The 23,647-nt window shown below is 45.7% G+C and overlaps 2 protein-coding genes across 5 annotated transcripts in view; one reads left to right on the top strand and one right to left on the bottom strand.

Annotated features, from left to right (window-relative positions):
* Window positions 1-974: 974 nt before the first annotated feature.
* On the top strand, window positions 975-7,659 carry DYNC2I2 (dynein 2 intermediate chain 2; the record flags this gene model as incomplete). Its single annotated transcript, XM_083876160.1, has 9 exons — window positions 975-1,052; window positions 1,716-1,970; window positions 2,655-2,764; window positions 3,757-3,914; window positions 4,324-4,433; window positions 5,143-5,310; window positions 5,703-5,935; window positions 6,642-6,799; window positions 7,375-7,659. 9 exons carry the CDS (start codon window positions 975-977, stop codon window positions 7,611-7,613), a joined length of 1,509 nt encoding a protein of 502 aa, XP_083732286.1. The 3' UTR covers window positions 7,614-7,659.
* Window positions 7,660-7,770: 111 nt separating this feature from the next.
* Window positions 7,771-23,647, bottom strand: part of SPTAN1 (spectrin alpha, non-erythrocytic 1) — a 46,267-nt gene continuing 30,390 nt past the window's right edge. For 3 of the 4 annotated variants that reach the window (XM_083876158.1, XM_083876156.1, XM_083876159.1), the window contains 22 exons: window positions 23,071-23,174; window positions 22,780-22,942; window positions 20,440-20,571; window positions 19,985-20,122; window positions 19,550-19,654; window positions 19,129-19,337; window positions 18,305-18,425; window positions 18,037-18,158; window positions 17,431-17,563; window positions 16,938-17,036; window positions 16,508-16,667; window positions 16,218-16,294; window positions 15,869-16,078; window positions 15,339-15,635; window positions 14,821-14,933; window positions 14,002-14,019; window positions 10,843-10,897; window positions 10,172-10,368; window positions 9,749-9,802; window positions 9,209-9,355; window positions 8,770-8,917; window positions 7,771-8,094 (listed from right to left, as the gene is read on the bottom strand). In XM_083876158.1, the coding sequence (XP_083732284.1) occupies window positions 7,969-8,094; window positions 8,770-8,917; window positions 9,209-9,355; window positions 9,749-9,802; window positions 10,172-10,368; window positions 10,843-10,897; window positions 14,002-14,019; window positions 14,821-14,933; window positions 15,339-15,635; window positions 15,869-16,078; window positions 16,218-16,294; window positions 16,508-16,667; window positions 16,938-17,036; window positions 17,431-17,563; window positions 18,037-18,158; window positions 18,305-18,425; window positions 19,129-19,337; window positions 19,550-19,654; window positions 19,985-20,122; window positions 20,440-20,571; window positions 22,780-22,942; window positions 23,071-23,174 (2,928 nt within the window). In that variant the 3' untranslated portion in view covers window positions 7,771-7,968. The remainder of the gene's footprint in view (window positions 8,095-8,769; window positions 8,918-9,208; window positions 9,356-9,748; window positions 9,803-10,171; window positions 10,369-10,842; window positions 10,898-14,001; window positions 14,020-14,820; window positions 14,934-15,338; window positions 15,636-15,868; window positions 16,079-16,217; window positions 16,295-16,507; window positions 16,668-16,937; window positions 17,037-17,430; window positions 17,564-18,036; window positions 18,159-18,304; window positions 18,426-19,128; window positions 19,338-19,549; window positions 19,655-19,984; window positions 20,123-20,439; window positions 20,572-22,779; window positions 22,943-23,070; window positions 23,175-23,647) is intronic. The other variant, XM_083876157.1, reaches the window with a different exon arrangement.

Genomic DNA, 23,647 nt, shown 5'->3' with positions numbered 1-23,647 from the left:
TGCTGAGCTCCTACTCTGTATCCTGCAATCCTGGTGCCCACACACAGGCCAGACCAGACTCCCTCCCAGCAACGGCCGGAGTAACTCCACTGAACTTGGTGCATCTGTGCCTGCTTATGCCAGCACTAAATTTAGCCTGTGCATTCATCATCAAGTTGTTCCAATGAGTTAGTTAGAAAAAAATCTCCAAGCAGAGTCATACCTGTTAGGAAGAATCACTTAAAGAAGCTACCCCAGCAGTCACTGTCCCTGCAGACAGGACCAGCACGGGTTATTATCCAGCGGCAGGGGCTGTTACCCGGGTCCCGGGCGGCTCCCGGAGAGGTGCCCCGCGGGCCTGCAGCCAGCCCGGCCACACGGTAATTACCGTAATTCCCCCGTCAAAACCAAGGAGGGTAGAGAGCCGAGTAACGGGCCAGAGCGCACGCCGGGCACTAGGCGTGCACTGAGCCGGCCCCATTCCCCGGGCAGACACACGGTCACTGCAGCCAGAGCTCCCCTCACGCGGCGGCCCCATCCCCCCTCACCCGCCGCGCTCGGCTTTGTCGCCCCCTCCCCGGCGCCATCTTAACTCCTGGCACCCCGCGCCCTCCGCCCGCGCTGCCGCTCCTGCCCCCGGCGAGGCGGCGGGACTGGCCGGGCCCCAGCGCGGCTACGGCAGGAGCGACCCAGGGGAAAGGGGCAGCCCTCGCCGGACCCAGGGCTCTAATGAAGGTACCGGATAGGCCGCAGCCCTCTCCCGCACGGAGCCGCCGCCCGGCCGGCACCGCCGCTCCGCGCCCTTCCCCAACATGGCCCCGCCCGGCTCAGTTCACCGCCGGTCGCTGGGGTGACATCACGGCGCTCCCGTTTCCATGGGAACCGGAGGCGCGGGCGGTGGGAGCGCCACGGGCCGCCACCACCGGAAACGACCCCCGATCCCCCGGGAGCGACCCCCGATCCCCCGGGACCGCCGGGCCCGCTCCGGCCGCGGCATGTTCGCGGACAGCACGGCCCCCGGTGCCGACGTGCCGTCGCTGTGGAGGAGCGCCCGGAGCGCGCGCTGCGAGGCGGTGAGAGACCCCTGGGGCGGCCCCGCTCCGCGCCCCGGTACCGCCGGGCAGGGGGCGGCTGGCGGGGCTGCGCCTTCCCCGAACCTGCTGGGATCGTGCCCCGACCTTCCCCCTCCCTGTTGGTCCGTGACCTCCCCGCAGGTCCCGCGGCTCCAGCGGGGGCCGGGACAGAAACCTCCCGCTCAGGTATTTGTTGGCGCTGCTCGGGGCCGCAGGCAGCGGGGCCTGTGTCTGCCCGCCAGCTCTGTTCCGTTGGCTGATTTCGCCCCTGTGTGCCAATTGCCGAAGAACCCCCCGAGCGGCTGCCGCCCCGCGGTTTGAGCACTGACAGTGCTGCACTGTCACTGTGTGCGCTGCTCGCTCCTTGCTCTGGAGCTCGCTGCCTTCGTGCCTTCTCCCGCCCTTCCTATTCCGTGCCTTAGGGCACTGCCTGAATCTGACTGCCATTCGGGCACCTCTGCTCCCATCAGATTATGGCAATGTCACAAACGCATCACCAACACCCGGGCAGGTACGGAGGTACCCTGTGTTTGACCATGAACTAGAGCTCTGCACAGGGGCTGGGATGTCTCTGTGAAACGGCAGGAGGGGGAAGGTGCTTTGAATGCGTTGTGCAACTTGTTTTTCTGCTTGGATTATAGACTGCCTGTCTTCTTTTACTAGAAAGCTTGCCAGACTGGGAAAATTTCAACAGCAGAAGCTGCAGCACAGTCTCATATTGCCCAAGATGCTGCGGTGCAGACAGAACAGAGCAAAGATGCTGCCCTAGACTTCCAGCAAGAAGTCCAAGTAGATTACACTGGGCTTTTATCATTCCTTCAAAGAGTGGAGAATGCTGTTATCAAAGAGCTAAATAAAAACTGGAAAAGTCATGCTTTTGATGGCTTTGAAGTGAACGGGACAGATCAGGATGAAACAGTAAGTGACGGAATTCAGGTGACTGTCCAAGCAGAGTCAGTTACAGTTACAGTTGGTAGTTCTAGTCCTTATTGCTGTGATTGTTCTTGCCAGGTTCTAATAATTAAACATTACCCGTTGGATTGCCTTGGGGGATTTTTTCCAGCTTTCTCCTTGCTTGGTAAAACTGTTCTTCCCACTTGTGACTGAGCTGTAGCAGCAGTGAGAGGAGGAAGCCTGCAGTTGGTGTAGGCATTTCTTCAGCCCCTTCAGAGCACTCCAGCCTAGCAGGGATCTAGGAACAGTTGCAGTCAGTGAGTTGGCAGCTCTGCCTGCTTAGATTATGTTTGTTTAGTGCATGGTGCTCAGGAATGGAAGCAATTTGTATCAGACAGTACATGTTGGGACTGGCATTTTCAAACTGTTACTTGTAGAGCTCAGTGAATGCCAAACTCACACCTGGCAGCTGCTGTAAATTCTTAGGCACAGCCTTCCAGAGCTGTGCACTCTCTGAGAGGTTGTGTTTGAGTGACAATTGTGTTGTGGGTTTGTTTCCCTACAGGAATTCAACAACCTTTTCACATAAATTCTTGGACTGAGGAAAACTCACACTGCAACCACACAATCACATCAGGGCTGGGCACGGATCTCATTTCTCTCTGTTCAGAGATTGTTGCCTCAGTGCTTGGATTTGATCTCTTCCAGGTGTTGTGTTTGCATACACTGTCATACCCAGAGGCTCAGGATCAAAACCTGCAGGTCACCAGTGTTTCATGGAATGCCACAGGATCTGTCATTGCCTGTTCCTATGGCCGGTGAGTATCCGGATGGAGCTGGGAGTGCAGCTGAGGCTGATGTGATGCCTCAGGCAGACCTGAGGTCTAGATATGTTTGCTTTCTTTGCAGTAATAAACTGACATATATATCTATATCTATATACACTCCTTATGCGAGTTAAATAATTAATCTACAAAGTAACAAAATCTCAGGGAAGTCCTGAGATTATATCTTTAATTTCTTCTACCTTCCCCCCATCCTGAGAATGGATACATGATCTTACTGACTTGTTTCTAGGTAGAGTCTGTTTGAAAAATGTAAAGAGCAGATGCACTTGCAAATATCTGTAGGTGAGGTTTGGGAGAATGCACTTTATCTTCACTGAGATCTTGATGTTTAATGTGGTCTCTGAGCACCCTGGATGAACCTGGCACCTGTTCACACATGTGCCTGTTGCCATGGACATGTAACACCTCATGTTTAAGGATTTCTGAAATAAAGGTTTCACAAATCATTTCTCTAATCCATTACTGTCTGTAGCAGCCCCCTCTTTCTTGGCCCTACAGCTGCCCTTATTATTATTATTTTTAATGCTCCCCTTTCCTTAGATTAAAAGCTCCAGCAAAAAAGGGTATCTATGAGACAATGCATAGGGAAGAGTAAAACAGGGCAAACCTGTATCTTAGTTGCTCATTCTGCTCTCCCAGTCTACAACTGTTTGCAGATAAGGATGTGGTTTCTTTGTCTGTGGGTACCTCCAGCAGAATTCCTTCCATGAACTTTTCATATGCACTGTTTTGATTGTCCCCATTATTTGAATGGTTAGTAGGTCTCAGAATAGGGAAATTGTACCCAAAATTTACTTGCTGCCGCTTTGTTGTAAGCACAGACATGTGCCCTGTCACATCCTGTTTAAACCAGCCCACAGAGAAGTTCCATCCCCTCATGATGGGACACAAAGCAGCACATTGAGATGACCCATGGAATCCTCTGGAACACACAAAGCAAGATGTAGCTTTTTGTTTTTCAGGTTGGACGATGGGGACTGGAGCACAGAAAGATCCTATGTTTGTACCTGGAATCTGGACAGAAGAGCATTGAATCCACAGCACCCTGACCTGGTGGTGGATGTTCCCAGTTCTGTCATGTGCCTGGCTTTCCATCCCTCCCAGCCATCACTGATAGCTGGTGGGTTGGTCTTACCTCAGACCATGCTTGAAACACACCCTTTTGTCCTGCAACCTGGATCCTTTGGTTTCTCTCTCTGAGTCCAGTCTCAGATTTCCTGTAAAGGAACAGCATTGTAGCTCCTGAAACTGAGGAACTAATGCCCGCCAACATAGACAAGTGCACTGTTGCATCTGAACTGGGACTCGCTGCCTCTTTAGTGACACCTGCCTTTATATCCCCTTCTCAGAGAGAGGTGACATAAGGAAATCCATCTCTGGCTGTAAGGGAATAAGCTTATTTCAGCAGAGCAATATTCTCTTACACCAGAACTGGCTGTGCCCTGCCCTTTGAAGCTGGTGGGTATTTCCACTATTGCTCTATTTGTTCTGACCTGTAGACCTTAAATGTTTTATATTTGTCCTTTCAGGTGGGCTGTTCAGTGGGGAGTTGGTGGTGTGGGATACCAGCAGGACAGAGGACCCTGTGATCTGGAGGACAGGGATGACAGATGACACCCACACTGACCCAGTCTATCAGGTAACAGAGAACACTGACAGCAGACAGGGCTGGGGCAGGTGAGAGTTGCCACTGCTCTGTGTTATCTCTTTGGTTCCCATCCACAGCCAGGTGCTTCAGCAGACATTTCAGCAGTTAGATTCTTTTTTGGTTAGCCATTTTCCCCCAAATCTAGCTCCTGAAAAGACACTTAGTGTGTAAAAAAAAACCAAAAACTTTGCACTGTCCAGGATAAACAAAGAGCAGACAACTGTAATCATTTATTAAGGGAGATGCAGTCAATGATACTTGGAGTGGTTTAAAAACAAATGGGAAAGTGTTACTGATCCTTGGAAGCTTAAAGCCACATGCTTTAAGGGGATTTATAAGCTTGTCATGTAATCTGGCTTCCTAAGCATTTTGTCCTTCTGGGGCCTTGTGACTCTGGACATTCTGTGTATTTCTCATCTGCTACTCAGGAAAATGCTGTTGTTTGGAACTAGGTCAAAGTGCCATAAATGCCCATCCCAAAAGTGAGGGCAGGTGAACCACAGAAACTGCAATGGAGATTCAGCCCTAAACACCAGATGCATTTCTCTCCTTGCATCTGTGTCAGCTCCAAAAGCTGGTTTGGTATCAGGCTGGTGCCTGGCTCTGCTCCCGTGTCCGGGTAGATGCAGCCACGGCAGGCTGCAGAGGCTGGGCAGTTGTGACAGTCTCCATCGTCCTGAGCTCGTGGCATTTGGAACAGGTTAAGTGGTTACCTGACACCAAGCACAGAAACCACGGCCGGCTGTTGAGTGTAGCCACAGACGGGAAGATCCTCGTGTGGAGGGAGGAGCAGGATGGGCGGCTGGCCTTGGCTGAAGGATTTGCCATTGTGGCTCAGCAGATCCCTCGCAGCACTCGGCTGAAGAAGGTGAGTTCAGCAGCTCAAAGAGTTCTCTTTCCACAAAAACACTCCAAACCCTGGAGCTCAAGTGTCAGAGCTTGCCCTGCTCCAAGAAGGGCCAGGAAAAGCCCCTTCTGAACATAGACACCCTTGATCCACAGGTCCTTTGCCATACAGAAATAATTCTTAGAAGACTGATAACAGCTGAGGTTTTGCCATGCTCTAAAGAGAAGTTTCCGGGATGGAGAACTTGCTTGTAATGTTAATTCATGTGAACCCCTTTATAGGAAGGATTCAGTGCTACAAACACGGAGCTGGCACAAGCTGTGCTGTGAACAGCCCGCTGGCCCGCAGCAGGCTCTGCCCTCGTGTGCCTCTCTGGAGCCCCAGCTCACACAGCTCTGTATCTCTTTCTTCAGGTGGGCTGGGGAGAGGCAGCCGTGGGGGTCACCTCGCTGTCCTTCTCACACTTTGACCCCGACGTGTTCGTTGTGGGTGTGGAAGGCGGGTATCCCCTGAGGTGCTCTGCCACAGCCCAGGCTCCGGCTCTCCCGCGGCCCGGCGGCTCCGCTCCCCTCAGGGCTCCGGCAGACCTCGCCTTCTCCCCTCACGCCGGGCCCGTGTACTCCGTGAGCTGCTCGCCCTTCCACAGGCAAGTGCTGCGCGTGGGACACTATCACTGCCTGGCTCTAAACACAGATTTTTCAAATAGCCCCTGGGGCTGTGTACAGGTTCCAAAAAAAGGGTCAGCTGGCATTAGGAGAAACAGCATCCCCTGGGCTCCGGTGAAGCTGCCTACTGGACTGTTGTGGGCACATGAGCAACATTAGCACCTGCCTTAGATCATCCTGTTTGTTACAATTAAAACTCAGTTTAAAGTCAAGGAGATTAAAAAGTCCTTCACTTGGGCAGATCACTAAGTATCTTACCGAAGATTTTTCTAACATCAGCAGCTGCCAGAATTTAAATGAGAAGCTCCCATCTCTGCCAGCAATTCACCCACCATCCGTGGAGGCCCCAAGCCCTGTTTCTGTGAAACATGCTGACAGCCCAGGTTTGTATTTAATTTGCATGAGACAAGCCCAGCTCGAACAATGCCCAGCTCTAGATCAGCAGTTCTCAGGCAGCCCTGGGCCACAACCCATCAGTGGTCAATACAAGCCCTCATTAAGCTTAATTGAGGGCAGTAACAAAGCTGCATCTCTACAGCCCACAGCACAGCCTGGCAATTGCTTCTGTAGGAAACACAGACCTTTGCAAAGCAGGAATATTGTCCGAGGTCATGCTCCTTGACTGATTTTTGTTCTTTATCGTTAGCAAAAAATAAAAAGCTGTTTCTTGCTTCCTGCCTCCCCCAGGAACCTCTTTCTGAGCTGTGGGACCGACGGACAAGTTCACTTGCACTCCATGTTGCAGACACAGCCCCTCTTTGCTCTGCAGTTATCAAAGAAATACCTGTTCTGTGTATGCTGGTCTCCAGTTCGACCACTGGTTTTTGCAGCTGCGTCTGGGGAAGGCAAGTATCTGCAGGTGCCTCCTCTTGAGCATAAAATGAAGAGTGTTCTGGGTATTAATTAAAATCGATTGTACTGATTAGCAGATCCCACTAGCACAGAGCAGTGGCTGTTGTTTGCACTGTGTAATCAGTACAAAGGAACAATGTCTAACTTCAGGAAGGTGAACCAGCACAGTGATTTTTCACTTCTGATGATACCTGTAAATCTGTTGCCACAGTCATTCACAGGAATGCAGCACAGCAAGATCATTGTGGCTAAATCTATTTCCAACTTATTTTTGACATCTACTTCCAGAACTAATGGTTTAAAATGAAAACTTTCTCCTTAAAAGAATTGCCCAACCATTATTGAGTTAAAGAATGGAGATTTCACAGAATTTGGCGAGCTGGTTTCAGGTTTCTGACAGCAGAACAAATCTGTGCTGCCTGCAGTAATGTCAGTTGTCTGTCACATCCTAGACACCCATCAGCCGGGGAAACAGGTTAAAAATAACTCTCAGTGTCAGACAAAGCAGATACTTACCTGCTGTTAGATATTATGTCTGTTGCCATGAAGCTGCAATCTGTGTCTGCAGGAGAGGTGCACCTGTTTGACCTGGCGAGGAGCACGCAGAAGCCTGCAGTGTCCCTGAAGCAGTCCATGAGTGACTGTCCTGTGTTCTGTTTGGAATTCAACACCAAGCACACGCGGCTCCTGGCAGCAGGGGATGCTGCTGGGACAGTCAAAGTCTGGCAGCTGAGCTCTGACTTCACAGAGCAGGGACCAAGGGAAATGAGTCACCTGGAGCAGCTGGCAAGTGAGATCATGGACTGAGAGAGCAGCACAACGGCTGTGTGAAGCTTGTAACTGCCCTGACTCCAGAACAGTTCCCCAATCACCTGTTCCAGTGTTGGCCTGGAAAACACAGGTAACCAACAGCTGGAGTTGCCTCCACCTAAACATTTGCATTTAACCATTAAACACAAGATGATGTGGTTCGACCAGTAACTTTTATTGAAGCAAACTGCAACATGTTTCTTTTCCCTAGGAGTTTTAAGCTAAGCACTTTAAGGTTACATCATAAAGTAACATTGATTATTGTAGAGCACAAAGAGAGAGAGACACATGCAGAGCTACAGTCAGCAAACGTGAGCATGTCTTTTGCATCTTTTGGTACTAGTGTTTCAGATCAATTCACAAAGAGTGAACGTGTAAATTCTATGTAGTCATAGGCAGAAGGCAGTTCCCTGCCCTTGCCATCCATGTAGGGTTTCATGTGAGAGATGCAATAATCGGCCTGTTCCCGGGTCAGGTTCTGAAAGAGAGACAGTGTGGGGGTGAGAGGGCTCTGGGGCCGCCAAGGGGCATTGACAGGCAGCCCTCCCATTCCCCAGGGCAGAAACCAAGCAGCACAACTACACCCAGCATGAAAATGCTCTGGCTGTTGGCACTATTTAGTTAAGGGTTGGAAGGCCTGAGCAGAGTCTTCCCACTAAACAGAAGACAGAACAGGTAACTGCGACAAGGAAACACTGCAAACTCTTTATTTCCCTGCCAGCTGGTGGTATTCAGACAGGAAAAACTTGCTGTCTTGGCAGAGCAGTGAGAGGGAGGAGATGTTCATACTGTCTAAACTTAGGCTCAAGGTTTTCCTTTGAATTGCTGTCTGGAGAAACATCCCCCATCTAGTTTGCCAAATGATGGAAGGGAAATTCTGAAGACAGTGCACTCTCTTCCCAGCTTTTGAGTAGCTCTTGTTTTATTCAACCTGAGCAGTTCTTAGGTACATAAAGCTCTTCCTCTATAGAGCCAAGAAAGCAACTGAGTAGGACTGTCACAGCAATTTCAGTGTTTGCTGCAGGGGATCTCCTGTCAGGGTCAGAACTGACTCAGCCACTGTGACATGAGCCTCCAAGCCATTAGTGCTGGGCTTTATCCATGAACAAAAGTCTTGTGTGTTCCTCCCTGAGGGTCAATAACCAGCACTTACCTGGTAGAGCTCCTCCTTGGTCACATAGGGCTTCCCCTCGGAGCTGAGGGCGCGGAAAGCGCTCTCAATCTCCTCGCTGGATTTGACGTTCTCTGTTTCCCGGCTGATCATGAAGGCCATGTACTCCTGCAGCGAGACGTGTCCATCCCTGCCAGCAAAACACAGTGTGAGCACCCAGAGCACAGCACTGCCAGGCCCTCCAGAGAGGGGCTGGAACTGTTCTGGAAGGAGTGGAGGTCTTAACAGAGGAGACACAACACCAGATCATTCTCTGAAAGTGAATTTCTTCTTTACAAACGTCCGTCTTGCCTCCCTAAAGGCTTTCACATGAGTCTTTGTAAAAACAACCACAGCTCTCTGCCTTTGAAGGACCTTCCAGCCAACTCCCCAGCCAATACCTCCATGTATTTTGCAGTGCAGAAAGGTCCAATTCACATACCTGTTGGGATCTACAGTGTCAAGAATAGACTCAAACTCAGGGTCTGGTTCTCCTTCCTCAACCATGGGCAGATCGTAGCCAAGAGAGCGCAAGCAAGACTTAAACTCCTGGTGATTAAGTCGTCCAGATTTGTCCTTGTCAAAGTGTCTAAGAACAAAACCAGAACCCATCTGTGTCAGTTATTGAGTCCTGAGAGCTGTAAAATAGGCTGAAAACTAGATCAAGGTTATAACCAGGCTCTATTCTGGACAAATGAGTTTGTATCAATAAATAGTTCTATCTAGCATACATGAAAAATATGCACAAATTCTCAACTTCGCTTAAAAATCACCTCTCCCTGACCAAAAAAAAACCCAGTTGTATTCCCAGCTGGAATGCATTGGCACTGCCAGCAGCAGGGGCTGGAGGCTGTTGCCCTCTGGCAGAGAATGGGGCAGCTCAGCACAAAGTGGGGCAGGCAACAAAGGATCCTGCAAACAGGATCCATGTGGCAGAAATATCTCCCAAGCCTTTCTCTGGCATGTGTTTCTTGCGACTCACTTGAACATCATGCTGAACTCCTTCAGGGCCTCCTCGGTGACTCCAGTGGTGTTCCTGAAAAGGAAGCAGCAAAGCTGATTAGCAGTTCCTGAGCTGTGGTACTCTGAGTCCAATGGCTGCAGCCCATAGTGAGGACAAAGGAGCAAACGTGTGGGAACACTTTTACACACTTATTCCACAGAACAACACCGTTCCCACTAAGATCCCACCCTTGCTCATGGCCAAAACCGCTCACTTCATCCCTCAGAAGGGAACTGGGAGGTGGTGGGGATGTACAAGCTCAGTGCATCCACTAGTCTGAGCACAGGAGACTCTTTAGCACAGACCACACAAGGCTGGCTGCAGACATGGGCAGCTGTGGCTCCTGTCTTTCCCCCAGCCCCAGTCAGACACTTCAAACCACACATGGGGGCCAGGCAGTACCGGGCTTGGATCTGCTGTTCCAGGTTGTGTTGCATCCTCATCCCCAGCTGGTCCAGCTGGTCCCACTGCTGTGCCAGCCCCACAGTGCTATGTTCTGTGTATTTGTTGTCCAAGATAAGTGCCTCTTCCATGGCTGCTCCAAGGTCCTCAATCTTCTTCAGCTGGCTCCTCATAGCTCGGATCTCTTGGTGCTTGCGCTGTGAGAAGGGAGCAAAGAGGAGAGAAATCATGGAGCATCAAAATAAACCACTTAAAAGTTAGAACAGAGGGTGGGAGGGAAGGAGGATTATACTATGTCCATATACTGGGACTTGTGAAATTGAATTCAGAGCAATGTTCAGTTCCATGCTCACTGTCAACCAGGGCTTGCAAACGAATTCTGAAGATTAAAAAACCTCTTACTAAGAAATGTGCTGAAAATACTGTATCCTTTTCTCTGCCCTACCCCACCTCCTTTAAGAAAAAGGAAAAAAAATGGAAAACTACATCAGTGTTGTTTAATGGCCTGCAATGTAAGTAAATATCAGGTATATAAATAGATAATCCCAGAGGTGTCCAAATGTCTAAAATCAATTAAGATTTTCCCCCACAATTACATGCATTTCCCTTCCTACCCTGTGTTCCCAAGCCAGCTGGAAATGCTGTTTTAGCCATAGGTGAACATCACTTACTTTAGTAGCTTCCAGCTGTGACTCCAGTGTTCCTGATTCCTCCACCATACATGACCTAAACACAGAACAAGAGTGAGACAAGGCACTTATCTCATAAAAAAAACGGCACGTGGGGCTTGAAATTAACAGTCCTTCCTTGAAATGAAAAATCCTTACAGATATTTAAACACTGGTTTTGTGTTTTTTTTTTTATTCTGACTCATCCTATTTCAGACTGACACTGTACATTTTGTCTGATTCTTATTTCTGTATATAGTTAATTTCTAGCCCCATTTGAAAGGCAACGTGATCAGCAGCCACACTTCATGCCAGACTCAAAGCACCCGCTTTACTGGACCTAATGGAATTAGAATTTAGTGCAGTCCCACCCCCTGCCCTGTGCCCAGCACACACCACACACACCAACTGCAGGTGAGTCACTGGGAATGGGCTGTATTTGCAGTCAGGTATAGGAGCTCTACAAAGGTGTGTTACAAAGGGGAAAATGAGGGTAAAAAAAGATGGTGAGAACTACTGGTTTGGTTGAAAAGTAGTCTTAATGTGGGCATAATCCTTGCAGAGAGCTACAGACCTCTGCTGCTCAGTAGTGCCTGGTGGAAAGGTGCCTTTCCCACCCCATCTCTCCATGCTGCACCCAGAGCAGCTGAGGTTCAGCCACTCTGCCCAGTGATTTCCACCCTGAGCTTTACATGCAGGTCCCCAGGGTGGCCAGGGCTCCAGGATCTTCATACAGACTAGCTATGGACAGTCTCTGGATGCTGCTCTTCCCCCACCCCAAGATCCCAAGCAATCTCTAAGCAGCCGTGTTTGGGAATCTCTGTCCTTCCAACACGTACGGTGAGAGCTCGCACTGGATGACCCACACATGGACAGTGAGTCTGGGTGCTGTGCAGGTGGGGTGTCCTCTGACCCTGGGGTATTAAAGTTCCTAAAACCTGAATCTCTGGTATTTCAGTCACTAAAAACCAGGTTTTCATCCCCACTGGACTCTGTCTTCCCACATACTTTTGAGCTTCTTGAGAATGTGGATTTCAAGTGCTGAATCACTCTGTAGCAATGAAAATGCACCAAACATCTGGGTGTTTCTCACCACAGGGTTAAGGCTCAGACTCAACACCCGCCTAGAGATGAAGCGCACACCCAGACCCTTGAGCAGGAAGCTGGGAACCAACCGTGGAAAGAACCAACAGGGAAACAAACCTCCAAGCATCTCTAAGCCGTGAAAGTTAGTTGGAAGGAAAGCGAGCCTTGGAATTAACGAGTGCGTTTAAAAACCAAAGTGAGGTAAGAAAATAAGAGGAAAAAACCTTCCAGATAGATCATCCCCAACTTCATACTGATAGACACGAATGACACGACGATATGCTATGCTAGTCAAAGGAAAGAAACCAAGTAAATTCCAAAAAGGAAGAAAGAAAGAACAGAGGAAAGAACACACCAAAACACGGCCACTGCAGTGGAGCCACACTCCAAGCCAGCACTGCCTTGCAGCAAATACAAGCAAGTACTTAATGAGAGAAAATTATTTAAATGCTGGTTGCACATACACAAAAATAAACCATTATTATTTTTCCATGTAAGTCACAAAAAAGTGAGTCTCTCTGAGAGACAAACTGAAATTTTGCAGTTGGCTCATCTACAGATTGTTTAAAACCATTTTTCTTCCTAAACTCTAAATGGTTCTTACTGCCTTCCCCAAAGAACACCCCTCCCAGGCAGTGCTGGGCACACACAAGCTACAAAGCAAGGAGTGAACATGGCAGCTCTTCTCATGACACTTGCCTGAAGCTCTGCCCTCCCTCTCACCAAGCCAGGCTAAGCACAGCCAATGTCTCTTGGAACTAAATCCACATTTTTAATCTATTCACAGAGAATTAGGGACAAATTCTGCCTGGCGTATCAGCAGCCCTCTGGTAATTTGTTCAACAAAAGAGCCTGGCATGAGGATCTCTAACTCTGACCCTGCGTCTTTCAGTGAATGGCTCCTTTCTGTTCACTCGTTCTTGGATACCAGAACTAATCTACAACACTACTTGACAAAGGAGGAGGGAATTCAGCATCTATTCCAGGAAAATCTGCTTGGTTCTATTAAACTGTACAACAAAACCAGGCCAAACTATTTTTGTCCGGCAGAACACAAGAGACTGTGATCCTTACAGAGCAAATAAGCAGCAGAATTATCTGTGAAGATTCTACCCTTTTATTAGGAAAAGCTTTCTCTTTAGGAGCAAGGCCCTGGTCTCCTTCACCCCTGTGCACAGGCGTGCACAGGCTCACACACACAGCCTCTGCCCTGGCCCAGAGACTGCTGGCATTTGGCATCACATCTTATCATAAAGCTTCCACTGTGCTGAGACTTGTCCTGCTGAAGGAATTTAACCAGACAGACACATTTGCAGAGGTTTTGGTAGTCTGAAAACATTTAAAGATCTTATTATTTCCTTTCCACTTCCAGACAAATGGCCACCACACACCCTCATTAGGAATCACTGCTGTGGACACAGAGGGGCTTAAAACTGCTGGCAAACTCCAACAGCTTCTTGAATTCATGTTGGAAGATTGGTTTTTTCCTGTCAAGACTAAAATCTGTGTGGGCCATGGTTCTGCAGCAGATTAAAAACGGGCAGCTCATATTTGCAAACTACAGAGTTTTAAGATATGTAAATTCAGCAAAATGTTGTAAGAATCTTCCCTTCTCCTTATCAAAAGCAGTCAATACTTGGGAGATTTCACTGTTCTCAGAATAGTTTTGGTCAAATGTTTTATTTCACTAAGCAAGTCTCTTAAGCTAAAAAACTAGAAATGTCAGAATAGCCTGCCTTTGGAAAGCAGCTACATTCTCACATATCTTCTCAAATAAAGGGGCTTTTCCTGTGCAAGCCCTCAGAGAAAGCAAGAGCAAAAGTCAGGAATTCCACGGTGTGCCAGTGGCTGCCTGTTGTAATTCTGCTTTTGACTAGGAAATGGTTATGTTTCTACTGGTTTATAGTTAACTACTGCAAAATCTTGTTTCCTGTGTCTGTGCACCTCAGCAAAAGGTTGTTCTTTTCAAAGAAGAGGGGTTTGAGCACAGCTTTCACAAGAGATGTAATGACAGGAGAAAACACACAGAGCAGAACACACCACCAAAATTTGAAAGATATAAAATTCAATACTAACCCATCTAGCAGGTAAGTCCTGTAGAATGTGAAGATCCAAACATCAGGCAGCAGGACAGAGACAAGACAGTAAGAGAGGGATAGATATTTGGGTGGGAAGCAAACATCAAAAAGTTAAAAAATCATATTTATATTTCATTATTTCATGAAGACACACACAGAACTATTTGTAAACACACAGACAGAGAATTGCAGGTTACATGGAACAGAACTCACCTCCTCTGACCCCCAGCCAGAACCTGTCAGAGCTGCTAACAGCACTGACTGAATGCAGGCACCTGCAATGCTCAACATTGAGACTTTTTATTTCTAACACACTCCCTCTCCTTAGATAAAGTTATTATTAGAGAGTAGCCCTGGGAAATGATTATGAAGTTTTAAGCTCTTTTCACATCTTCTTTCTCTATTTGAACTCCAGTAAGATTCCCAATACACCACCCAATACAAAAGGGGCATTAACAGAAACGCCACTGGCACTTCAGAGTCTGCTTGGAGCTATTTGTGCTCCACCTTCCCAGCTGTGCTGCAGCCTAGTTCAGGAATAACTGGAGAAAAATGAAGTCCTGGATAAATGGAATTACTGTAGGAAAATGAAATCAGAAGTAGGAACAATTTTAAAGTCTGGTGTTTCAGGGCTTTCATTTCCCCTGTAGCTAATGGGGCCTCCTTCAAATCCCAACTGCAGGGAATGGACAAGTCCTGATGAGCTGTTTTTCAGTAGGAGACATTTACAGCTTTGACAGTCCAAAGAGACAGAGGATGCACGCAAATACTACCTAAGGGATCCTCTAAGGGCAGGTCCTGGAAGGACAAACTATACCTGGTCTCCTGAATCCACTGATGGAAGGCATTGGCATGCTGAGCGAACTCCTGACGCAGTTTGTCATTTTCTTCCTGCCTTCGCTGTTCCTTCTGCAACTCCAGTTCACGTTCCTGAGAAATGAACAACAGTAATTTCAGAGAAATAAAGAGATTGGTTTCATCCTGTAACAGAAAGCAAAAACTAAAAGCTGCATCCCAGCGGTTCTAAGCCTCAAAACATGATTGAGTTCTCAGTGTCGTGGATATCTAAAGAAGAGCATTTCAGGTGATAATTAAGAACCAAAATCCTAAAAACTGGAACAGAACCAGCAGTTGCTTCATTGCACAGCAGAGAAGAGAACAACTGACAATAGCACAAGGTTATAGTTAACGGCAATTTTTCTTCGCTCACAAATTTTGAGATATTTTGACTGTATTATGGTGACAAACTCTTGTACCCATTATCTCAGAGAACAGCTTCTAGGGATGACTGAAAGGTCATAAACTATGAAGAGAATCTTTCCCTCACTGACTTGCCTTGATAATTTTCTGCAGATTCCTCCAGGTTTCTTCAAGAGCCTCCATAGTGAACCAAGTGTAGGGGTTGGAGGCCACACGGAAGCTCTTGATCTGACGATCAAGCTCTGCCAGCTGGTTGAAATCAGCTTGGGCAGAACTTAGGGAGGAACGGAAAGCATCATGAGCTTCTCTCAAGGCTTTGATTTCCTCCAGTGAGTTGCAGCGCACAGGATCTGTCAGGTCCTCCTCAGCATTCTCAAACCAGCTGTTGAAAGCAGAGGCCTTCTTCGCGAAAGTCAGGAACAGATCCTCAACCTTAAAAAGAGCAAAAATCCAGTTGTTCAGTAATGGAAATATTCTGTATGAGCTCATCTGGAATTAACTTGCAAGAGTTTGCCTTGTAAGCATCTCAGAAATTCTTATGTTAATTCTCCAGGATCTCCAAAATCATTAGCTGCAAAAGCACGAACAAGCTACAGAAGTTGCAAGTGTGTATTTTTTATCACGTGCACAACTAGATTTTTGTAGCCCCATGGTTGGCCATGCACCTTTCTGAAGTGCTCCTGAGCCTCCAAGAGTTTCTTTTTCCTGGTAGCAGAATTGGCCAGTAGCTGATTCCAGCGTTTCATCAAGGAAGCATGCCGGGCCTCGATGGCCTTGGACTGGATGTGCTTGGCTGCAAGCAGCTGGTCTTTCAGAGCAGTGATGTTTGCAATTCCCTCCTGCTGGAAAGCCTGAAGTCCAGCATCAAATGTTTCCTGAAGCATTAAAAGAACAAAAGGTATTTTTCTTTAGTCTTTCCAATACCCTGCATATATTTCAAACATGGATTCTTGTGTGTTCTCAAGAATTCAGCTGGTTCCTCCCTCATGGGGTGGCAGCAGCATCAGCACTGACCTGTTTGGTGAGCAAGGTTTGCACTGAAGAGAGGTCACGTCCGTAATCATCTGTCTTCAGACTGTTTTCTTTCTCTCCTGGAAAATGAAACACATTTTGCAAAAATGTCATTTCTCCATCTCAAACATTCCCTCTGTTCCAGATTGGGTCACTGCAAAAGCATAAAGGGTTAGCACTGCTGATTACTCTGGGCTTAGGTCTGCTTATTACAACAGTACATGAGGAGCTACCTTTGGAAATGAAGGAGTTTAAGGTTTGTCTGTGACCAAATACTCCAGTACAGAACATACCTATCCATGACTCCACCACATCTGCTTTCCAGTTGAACTGGAGGAAGGCTGAGTTCTCATCCAATTTGGCTTTCCTCTGAGCTGCTGCTTTCTCCAGATCTGACACCTTGCCTCTGAGCCCCTTCATCTTGGCAGTGATGTTCGCCTCATGGTGATTGTTCTATGTGACAGGGAGGAAAAAACATATAGGCATCCTGTGTGATATTAAAGTAATCTGAGGCATTCAGGACATTGGTGACAGAGCAAGGACTTCAGCTGAAAGATATTGTCTCAGAAACAGCTTTGGAAAGCAAAAAACCAACAGCTTATTCAGCCACAAAAAATGAGTAAGACCTCTTTTCAAAGGCATGACAGAGAATGGCAAGTCTTCTGTAACATGAAGATGTCCTGGGGAGCCTTTGAAGGTTTCTCTTTACTAGCTCATGCTCACCTTTTTAATGAGATCCTCTCCATTAGCACAGACATCGTTCACTCTGTCCTTGTGGACAGTAAAATCAGTCTCAAATGCCTCATGCTTCTTCAGCAAGCCCTGCAAATACAAGACACAGACACTTCTAAAAATAATTTCTCACCATTTATTAAAAGTAATTCATTTTATAAATCAGTTAGCATAAACTTTTTCTGTCAAAAATTAATCTTAGCTGGTTAGCACAACTTACTGGTTTTCTGTGGACAAAAGAAAACTGAGACTGACTTCCAATCAGAGGTCAAGAGATGCAAAGCTACATCAAACTGCAAGTAATTTCGACAGGAAATAACATTATTGGTATGCTTTCATAAAGTGAATTTACATTTTTTACAATGTAGGCCTTCAAAGGGAACCAATGGTAACCTCTAAATTGTAAAGACAGATAAAGAAAACGTTTATTATGTTCTAACCAACAATAATGCAACAATTAAAGTGCTGACAACTTCCTCCATACCTGGATTGCAGCAAGGGTGTCCCCATAATCCTCACTGGCTACCAGTGTCATTTTCTCATTGATCCAGGCTTCTTCTTCTTCAACATTTGCTACAAACTGCTGATACTCCAGAGACTCCTCCAGACGCTGACCCCTGTGTGGGGAAGGTAAAACTTCTCAATGTTGCTTTATGGCATTGAGATCTAAGGTATAAAAAACAATGTGCAGAACCTGAACCTCTACCCCTCACTCTTCCAGAAGCAGCCATGGCTGGAGCTCCAGTAATTCCTTGGACTACAAAGCCTGCAGCTGCCAAAGGACTGAAGCAATTTCTCTCCCAGAAGTTTCTCATCAGGAAAAACCTACTGGCAGTGGCTTAAAGCCAGCTGATTGCAAGCCTGAGGTTTCCAACTGGTGCAAGAAAAGGCTAAACACAACATACACCTCAAAAAGAGGCTCATGTTTCTACTGAGGAACATTGTCAATAGTCTACTTGTAGAGTCTGTGATCAGTGATAGATGCTGTTACATCATATTCCTAATAACCCATACCCTGAAATTCTGTAAATCTGATCATTATGAGTCTGTGTAACTTTGAATTAATACTGAATTTTACAGAAATTCATACCTAGCAGCTGCCAACTGTTTTAACTCTTTCCAGTGATCCACAAACTGAGCCAGTCTCTGCTGTATCTCCTCCTTTCCAATTGTGTTGTCATCTGAAAGCTTCTTACCCGTGTCCAGTACACCCTGCAGAGAAACAGTTATTGGAACAACACCTGCCTTCCTCATGTGCATGGTTTAGGGTCCAGAAAAACTACTGTTGGCTTTCATCTCTTCCACAATCAAGAAAGGGGCTGCTTATAGAGAAATCTGTCACGGGGACAGGCATTTACCTGGATAGCAGGTTCGTGGGCAGCTAATTCTGCTTCCAAGCGCTTGTGTTTCTTCCTCAGATTCTGCACACCAGTCAGGTCTCTGCCATAGTCCTCTGAGCTAACCAACAGTTTCTTCTCTCTAAATTCAACAGAGAAGAGAGAAAGATCAAATATGAAAATTACTTCTAAATGTCTAACTTGACAAAGAGAACAAAAAACTCCTCAGATACACAACTGCTCTGCATCGCACAAAGATCTTTGATGTAAAAAGTTGCGTACAATAGTTATTAGCAAATGGCAAGTGGCTCTTGGCAGCACATTCCTGTGTGAGGGAAAGAAGTTGACAGAGGGCCCATCATTTATCTTTGAAGAACAGAATTCCTCTGTACTAGTTTTTTTTTTTTTTAATATATATAGATGTCTTTTTTAAAGTTGTTTGTTTTAAAAGCATGACAAAAGAAATGCTCTAATTGGAATGATTTCTGTCATTCTCATGTCTTTCCCTCCTCCTGAGGTACTAACACCAATGTGGAAGGACCATTTGATTAATTACAACAACTGGCTAGAATCAAGGAAGTACTTGAAACTGAAAAAGGTTGGAATTTTTGGTAGGAACTTTCCCAAAAAGACTAGAATGAAATGTCTGAGTCTAAACAGTGTTTTTCTGCTTACTGGGATTTGACCAAAGAAAACAGCAGATAAGAAACCACACCCAGAACAGTTTTTCTGGAATGGCAGCAAAGGTGATCTCCTACAGACACACAGCTGTTGGAAGGCAGCTCTAAAGCCACACTAAAGGCTATGAGTGTCATTGGCAAGCCCAGAATTGCCCAAACACCCACTTGATCCAGGACTCCTCGTCGTCCATGTCGCGGAAGAACTGGTGCAGGCGGTGGCTCTCGTTGAGCTTGGCGCGGCGGGCGCTGGCCATGCCCTTGATGCGCTGGAAGCGCCCATTGATGGTCTCACGTTTGTCCTTCACTTGGGATGTGTCAAAGGCACTGCTGGTCATCAGACTGTCAGCCTGGCTGTTCAGGTCTTTCAGGCGGTCCTGGACACAGGGGGAGAGAGAGCAGGGACTGCTCAGAGCTCGTTTCTGTGCTCATTAAGTTAGGATGAAAATCAGAATCTGACTCGCAGTCACAGGTTTTGTTAAAACCATATTACGACAAGTCTGTGACTGCAGCAGGTATCAGGAGCTGTACCTACAGAATTTGCTTTTCTCTATGATTTATCTTCCAAAACTAAAAGGGAAAGCAATACCTCATGAGCAGATATATCAGCTTCCAGCAACTGGTGTTTTTTCAGAAGGTTGTTAACTGATGCCAAGTCCTTCCCATAGTCTTCAGATGCCAACAAAGCCTCCACCTGGGGATGGTGAAGGAAACACAGAATGAAGAACAAATTGTTTCACAAACTGCTTGAAACTATAATGCTTTAAAACCATGCAAATTATTTCTCAATTTTGTACTAAACCTTTACCTAAAAGATTCCATGCAAATTTGCTTCTTCTCACCTTATTGTTTATAAGTAATAACATGAACATGTACACAAGAATTTTACTAGTAATTAAGTTTTTTTTTAAATAAATCTAGACTTGCTCAAAGGTAAACAGTGCTCCACAAAATCTAACATCAGCAAAAGTAATAAAAACCGAAAAAAAGATGCTTTGCAAGTAATTAATTGCCATCTTATTACCTCTGAAAGCCAAAAGTCAAAGTCCTTGATTCCAGTATTGAAATTCTGTTGCTTATTAGCTTCTTTCAGTTTCTGACTCTTCTCTGCTGATTTCTGTACCAGGAATTGCCACTGGTCGGCGAGGGCAGCCAGGCGTGCCTGTCAGAAAGTGGTAAAGATAAGTAAATGAAACATGAAAAAAGTTCTGATAAATGCAAAACTAGAACATAGTGAAAGTTTGGCTGCTGATTCCAGATATGCAAGTTAGAGTCACTATTTCATGCTGCCCAGTTACACCTCAGATCAGAAAATTTATCCTCCTTGAGTCTGAAGCAGAATGATTGACCTGATCTACACTGTCTAGCTGAAATAGAAAAGCTTCTATAAAGCAAGATTTGTTCTAGAGGGACAGTGTCCTGCCTCAGTTACCCGAACGCAGCTCAAAACAAAGCAAAGCAAGTCCTGAAGGTGCCCACCTTGACGGCGTCCTCGCTGCCGGCACAGGCACCCCTCTCGATGAGGGAGTTGCCCATGTCGATGACGCCGCGGATGCGGTCGGCATTGGCGTGGAGCTCGGCTTCAAAGGCCTGGTGCTTCTGGTGTTTGCTCTGCAAGGACAAACCCAACACCATCAGGCACTGCACAAAGGGCTCCTCCATTGTTCTCATGGGCTTCTAGTCAGCTTTGTGGACAGACTGAGCTGAAGAATTTTCTCTCAGGGTAGGGTATTTACTGTTTGCCCCAGTGGTTACTCTGATTACCTGAGTAACCACCAAGTTCTGGCCTGGGAAAACTGTGGGTGAGCTGATACACACAATTCTGGCAGCATGTTCTGCATTTCACAGGTGCCAATGCAAAATTCCTTGCACTGAGCTGAGCTGCCACTGCAGTAAAGATTCCTAGTTTTCAATGCACCCCTTTGAAAAGCAATTACACATATCCTGAGTAGAGTAGATCATCCTTTCTACTCCTACAGTAATTGCATAAATTCCTACTTCCCTTCCTAATCTATAGGTAATTAATAGAAATCACTGTTCCAGCTTATCTGCTTTCTGCACCTTTGTGCTATTAGTCATACACAGTCCCATTATATAGATATAAAAATACTGAATTAAAAGCCAAAAAGTTCTATAAAAACATAACTGAATTATTTGGTATTAATTTTTCTCTGCCAAGTTGAGAGCACCATGAGAACAACAGGAGCCTTGGTGTAGGAAGGAGTGTGCAGCTCTCATGTATCCATGATCCATCCACCCACCAGGAATATGACAACAGAACAAAAGTGACAAGACAGAATTTGCAAGTATAAATTGGAAATGCTAGTGACATTGGACATGGGTAGAGAGTGTCCTAGAGAATGGAATGAAAGGAAATGTTAGATTAAAAAAAAAAAAAAAAAAAAAAAAAAAAAGGAAAAATACTATAGTGCTGGTATGAGAAATTCTGCATGAACTGCTTCACTTTGGGAACTGTAAATCCCAAATCCTGAGATTATAAAAGCGTACCCTTCAAAGCTAGATCTACCAATTTGAAAAATTCAATTTAAAAGCTGCCAATTGCATATCTCCATATAATTACCATGAAAACAAATTGCCAACAAGCCTTTCTAGTTTAATATAATTTTTTTTCCAACTAAAAAAATAGAATTTTAATGTACCACACTCAGAAGTGACAAATTATTCTTTGATTCCTTACTTGCTAGCTTCCCCTTTCTTTGTTCTATCTTCTCCCTCCACATATCCTCATTTTACTCCACTCCTTGGATTCTTAGAAGTGCTGTCAGCTTTCCATCTGGTACATCTCTTTTTCTGGAGTGTTCTTTCTGTTTTATTCCCTTCTATGCTATTGCAAGAACTAAGCCAATCAAAGTCAATCATTACTGAATCCTCCATCTCCAGCATTTGATTCTACAAACACAAGCCCATGGATTTGGCATAATGCCCTGTGTTCAATCATCACAAGTGATGATCAAACAGCCAAATTTCTGAAAAAGGGGGATAGAACCACATTTTCCTACGGGCTAACTCCTAAAAAGGCCTAACCTACATCATTAACGGGGCATAAATTAAACAGATCATGCAGAACACCTGCAAAACAAATACATAAATAAATGATGCTGAATAGGAATTAACAAAAAAGCCACACCCATAGGACGAGGATCAACAGCTGTACCTGGATGGAGGTCAAGAACTAACAGAAAACAAAGAGATTGCATGAACTGATGGATGGAGCAGCAACCAGAGCTTGGGCTTACACAGAAGTTTATACAGAGAAAATAAATTCACATACCAGGGCTAGTCCAAACTACTTACCAGCAGTTTGGAAAGCTATAAAACAGATTAAGAGAAGTAGTTCAGTGCATTTATACTACTTCATAAACCAGAATTAAAACATAAGAGGCAACTTTATTCCTTAATACTGAAAAATAAATGAGATTTCACATTTTATAATGTTAAAGAGTTGAGACCCAAGGATTCCCTTTCCTTATATTATTGTCTAGATGCTGGGAGAGAGACAGAACAGCCACTTGGGTTTCTTTAGGAAACTTTCTGCTGCAGATACCACATATCTTATTAATTATATGCACAAATAATTAATTATAGGCATGAATAATTACTAACCTAGTCCTATTTTGGGTCTCCTTTCATGCATAATGTCACTTCCATTTTCTCCTTGTTAAAAGGAGAAAATGTCCTACATGACGCACTGTTCTGCCATCTCTGAACAAGAATTCCTGAGTATGGATTTTCAAACCAGAGGAGGCCTTGCAAAGTTAACAATTATATTCTGATTTTTCTGCCAAGAACCACATTCACCTGGATATTTGTGGGATCCTTATAGGACTCATCACTTGCAGTCTGGAGCTTTTCACTGATCCAGGCTTCTATTTCATCCACATCACGACTGAACTGCTGGAGGGTTTGAGACTCTCCCAGCTTCGACCTCTTCTCAATCATTTGGGCTTTCAGACGAAGCCACCTGCAGTAATTTGACACATACAATGAACACAACACTAGAGCCACATGAGGCATCACCTTCAACAGCTACAGAGCATCCCTAAAGAGGATTTCCAGTCATCTGCCTTCTCCTCCCAGGGCAGCACTGACCTGTCCAGGACCTCGTTGCGTCTGTTGGCGATGACTCCCTTGGCATAATGATCTGCAGCAATCAGCTGGTCAGCAAAGGACTGCAGGACAGCAATTTTCTCTTCCTATTCAAACCAGAAACCACAAATTAGAACTGTAGTTCTCTAAAGTCGAATGATGATGAGCAATGTCTGGAATAGAACAAGCCTTTTTATCTTCTTTAAATTTACATTACTGGCACCCTATGAAGGAAGTCGCTCTTCTGCAGGACTGCAGCATTCAACATACAACACTTTTCACTTGTGGCATTTAAGAAAATAGGATCTTTTGGGCTAAAAACTTCAGCAGTATGAGCTCTCAATAAATTTAGGCAGCTTTCTGCTACAAGAAACTGGAAACCCTTTTCTGCCACAAATAAAGGGAAAAAGTAATTTCAAATCAGTAAAGTTACACAAATACTTGCCACTATTTCTACACTGTCCGTAGGCAATAAAATACATCCTGATCTGCATAAGCTATTTCTAAATTTCTGCAGCAAATTTCACATGGCTGAATATTCAGAACTGAACTTTAGAAGCCATACATGGCAGGAACTCCT

The sequence above is a fragment of the Zosterops lateralis genome (assembly GCF_965231275.1).
Source record: "Zosterops lateralis genome assembly, chromosome: 20".
Classification (NCBI taxonomy): domain Eukaryota; kingdom Metazoa; phylum Chordata; class Aves; order Passeriformes; family Zosteropidae; genus Zosterops; species Zosterops lateralis.
This window is presented reverse-complemented; position numbering and strand designations above follow the sequence as displayed.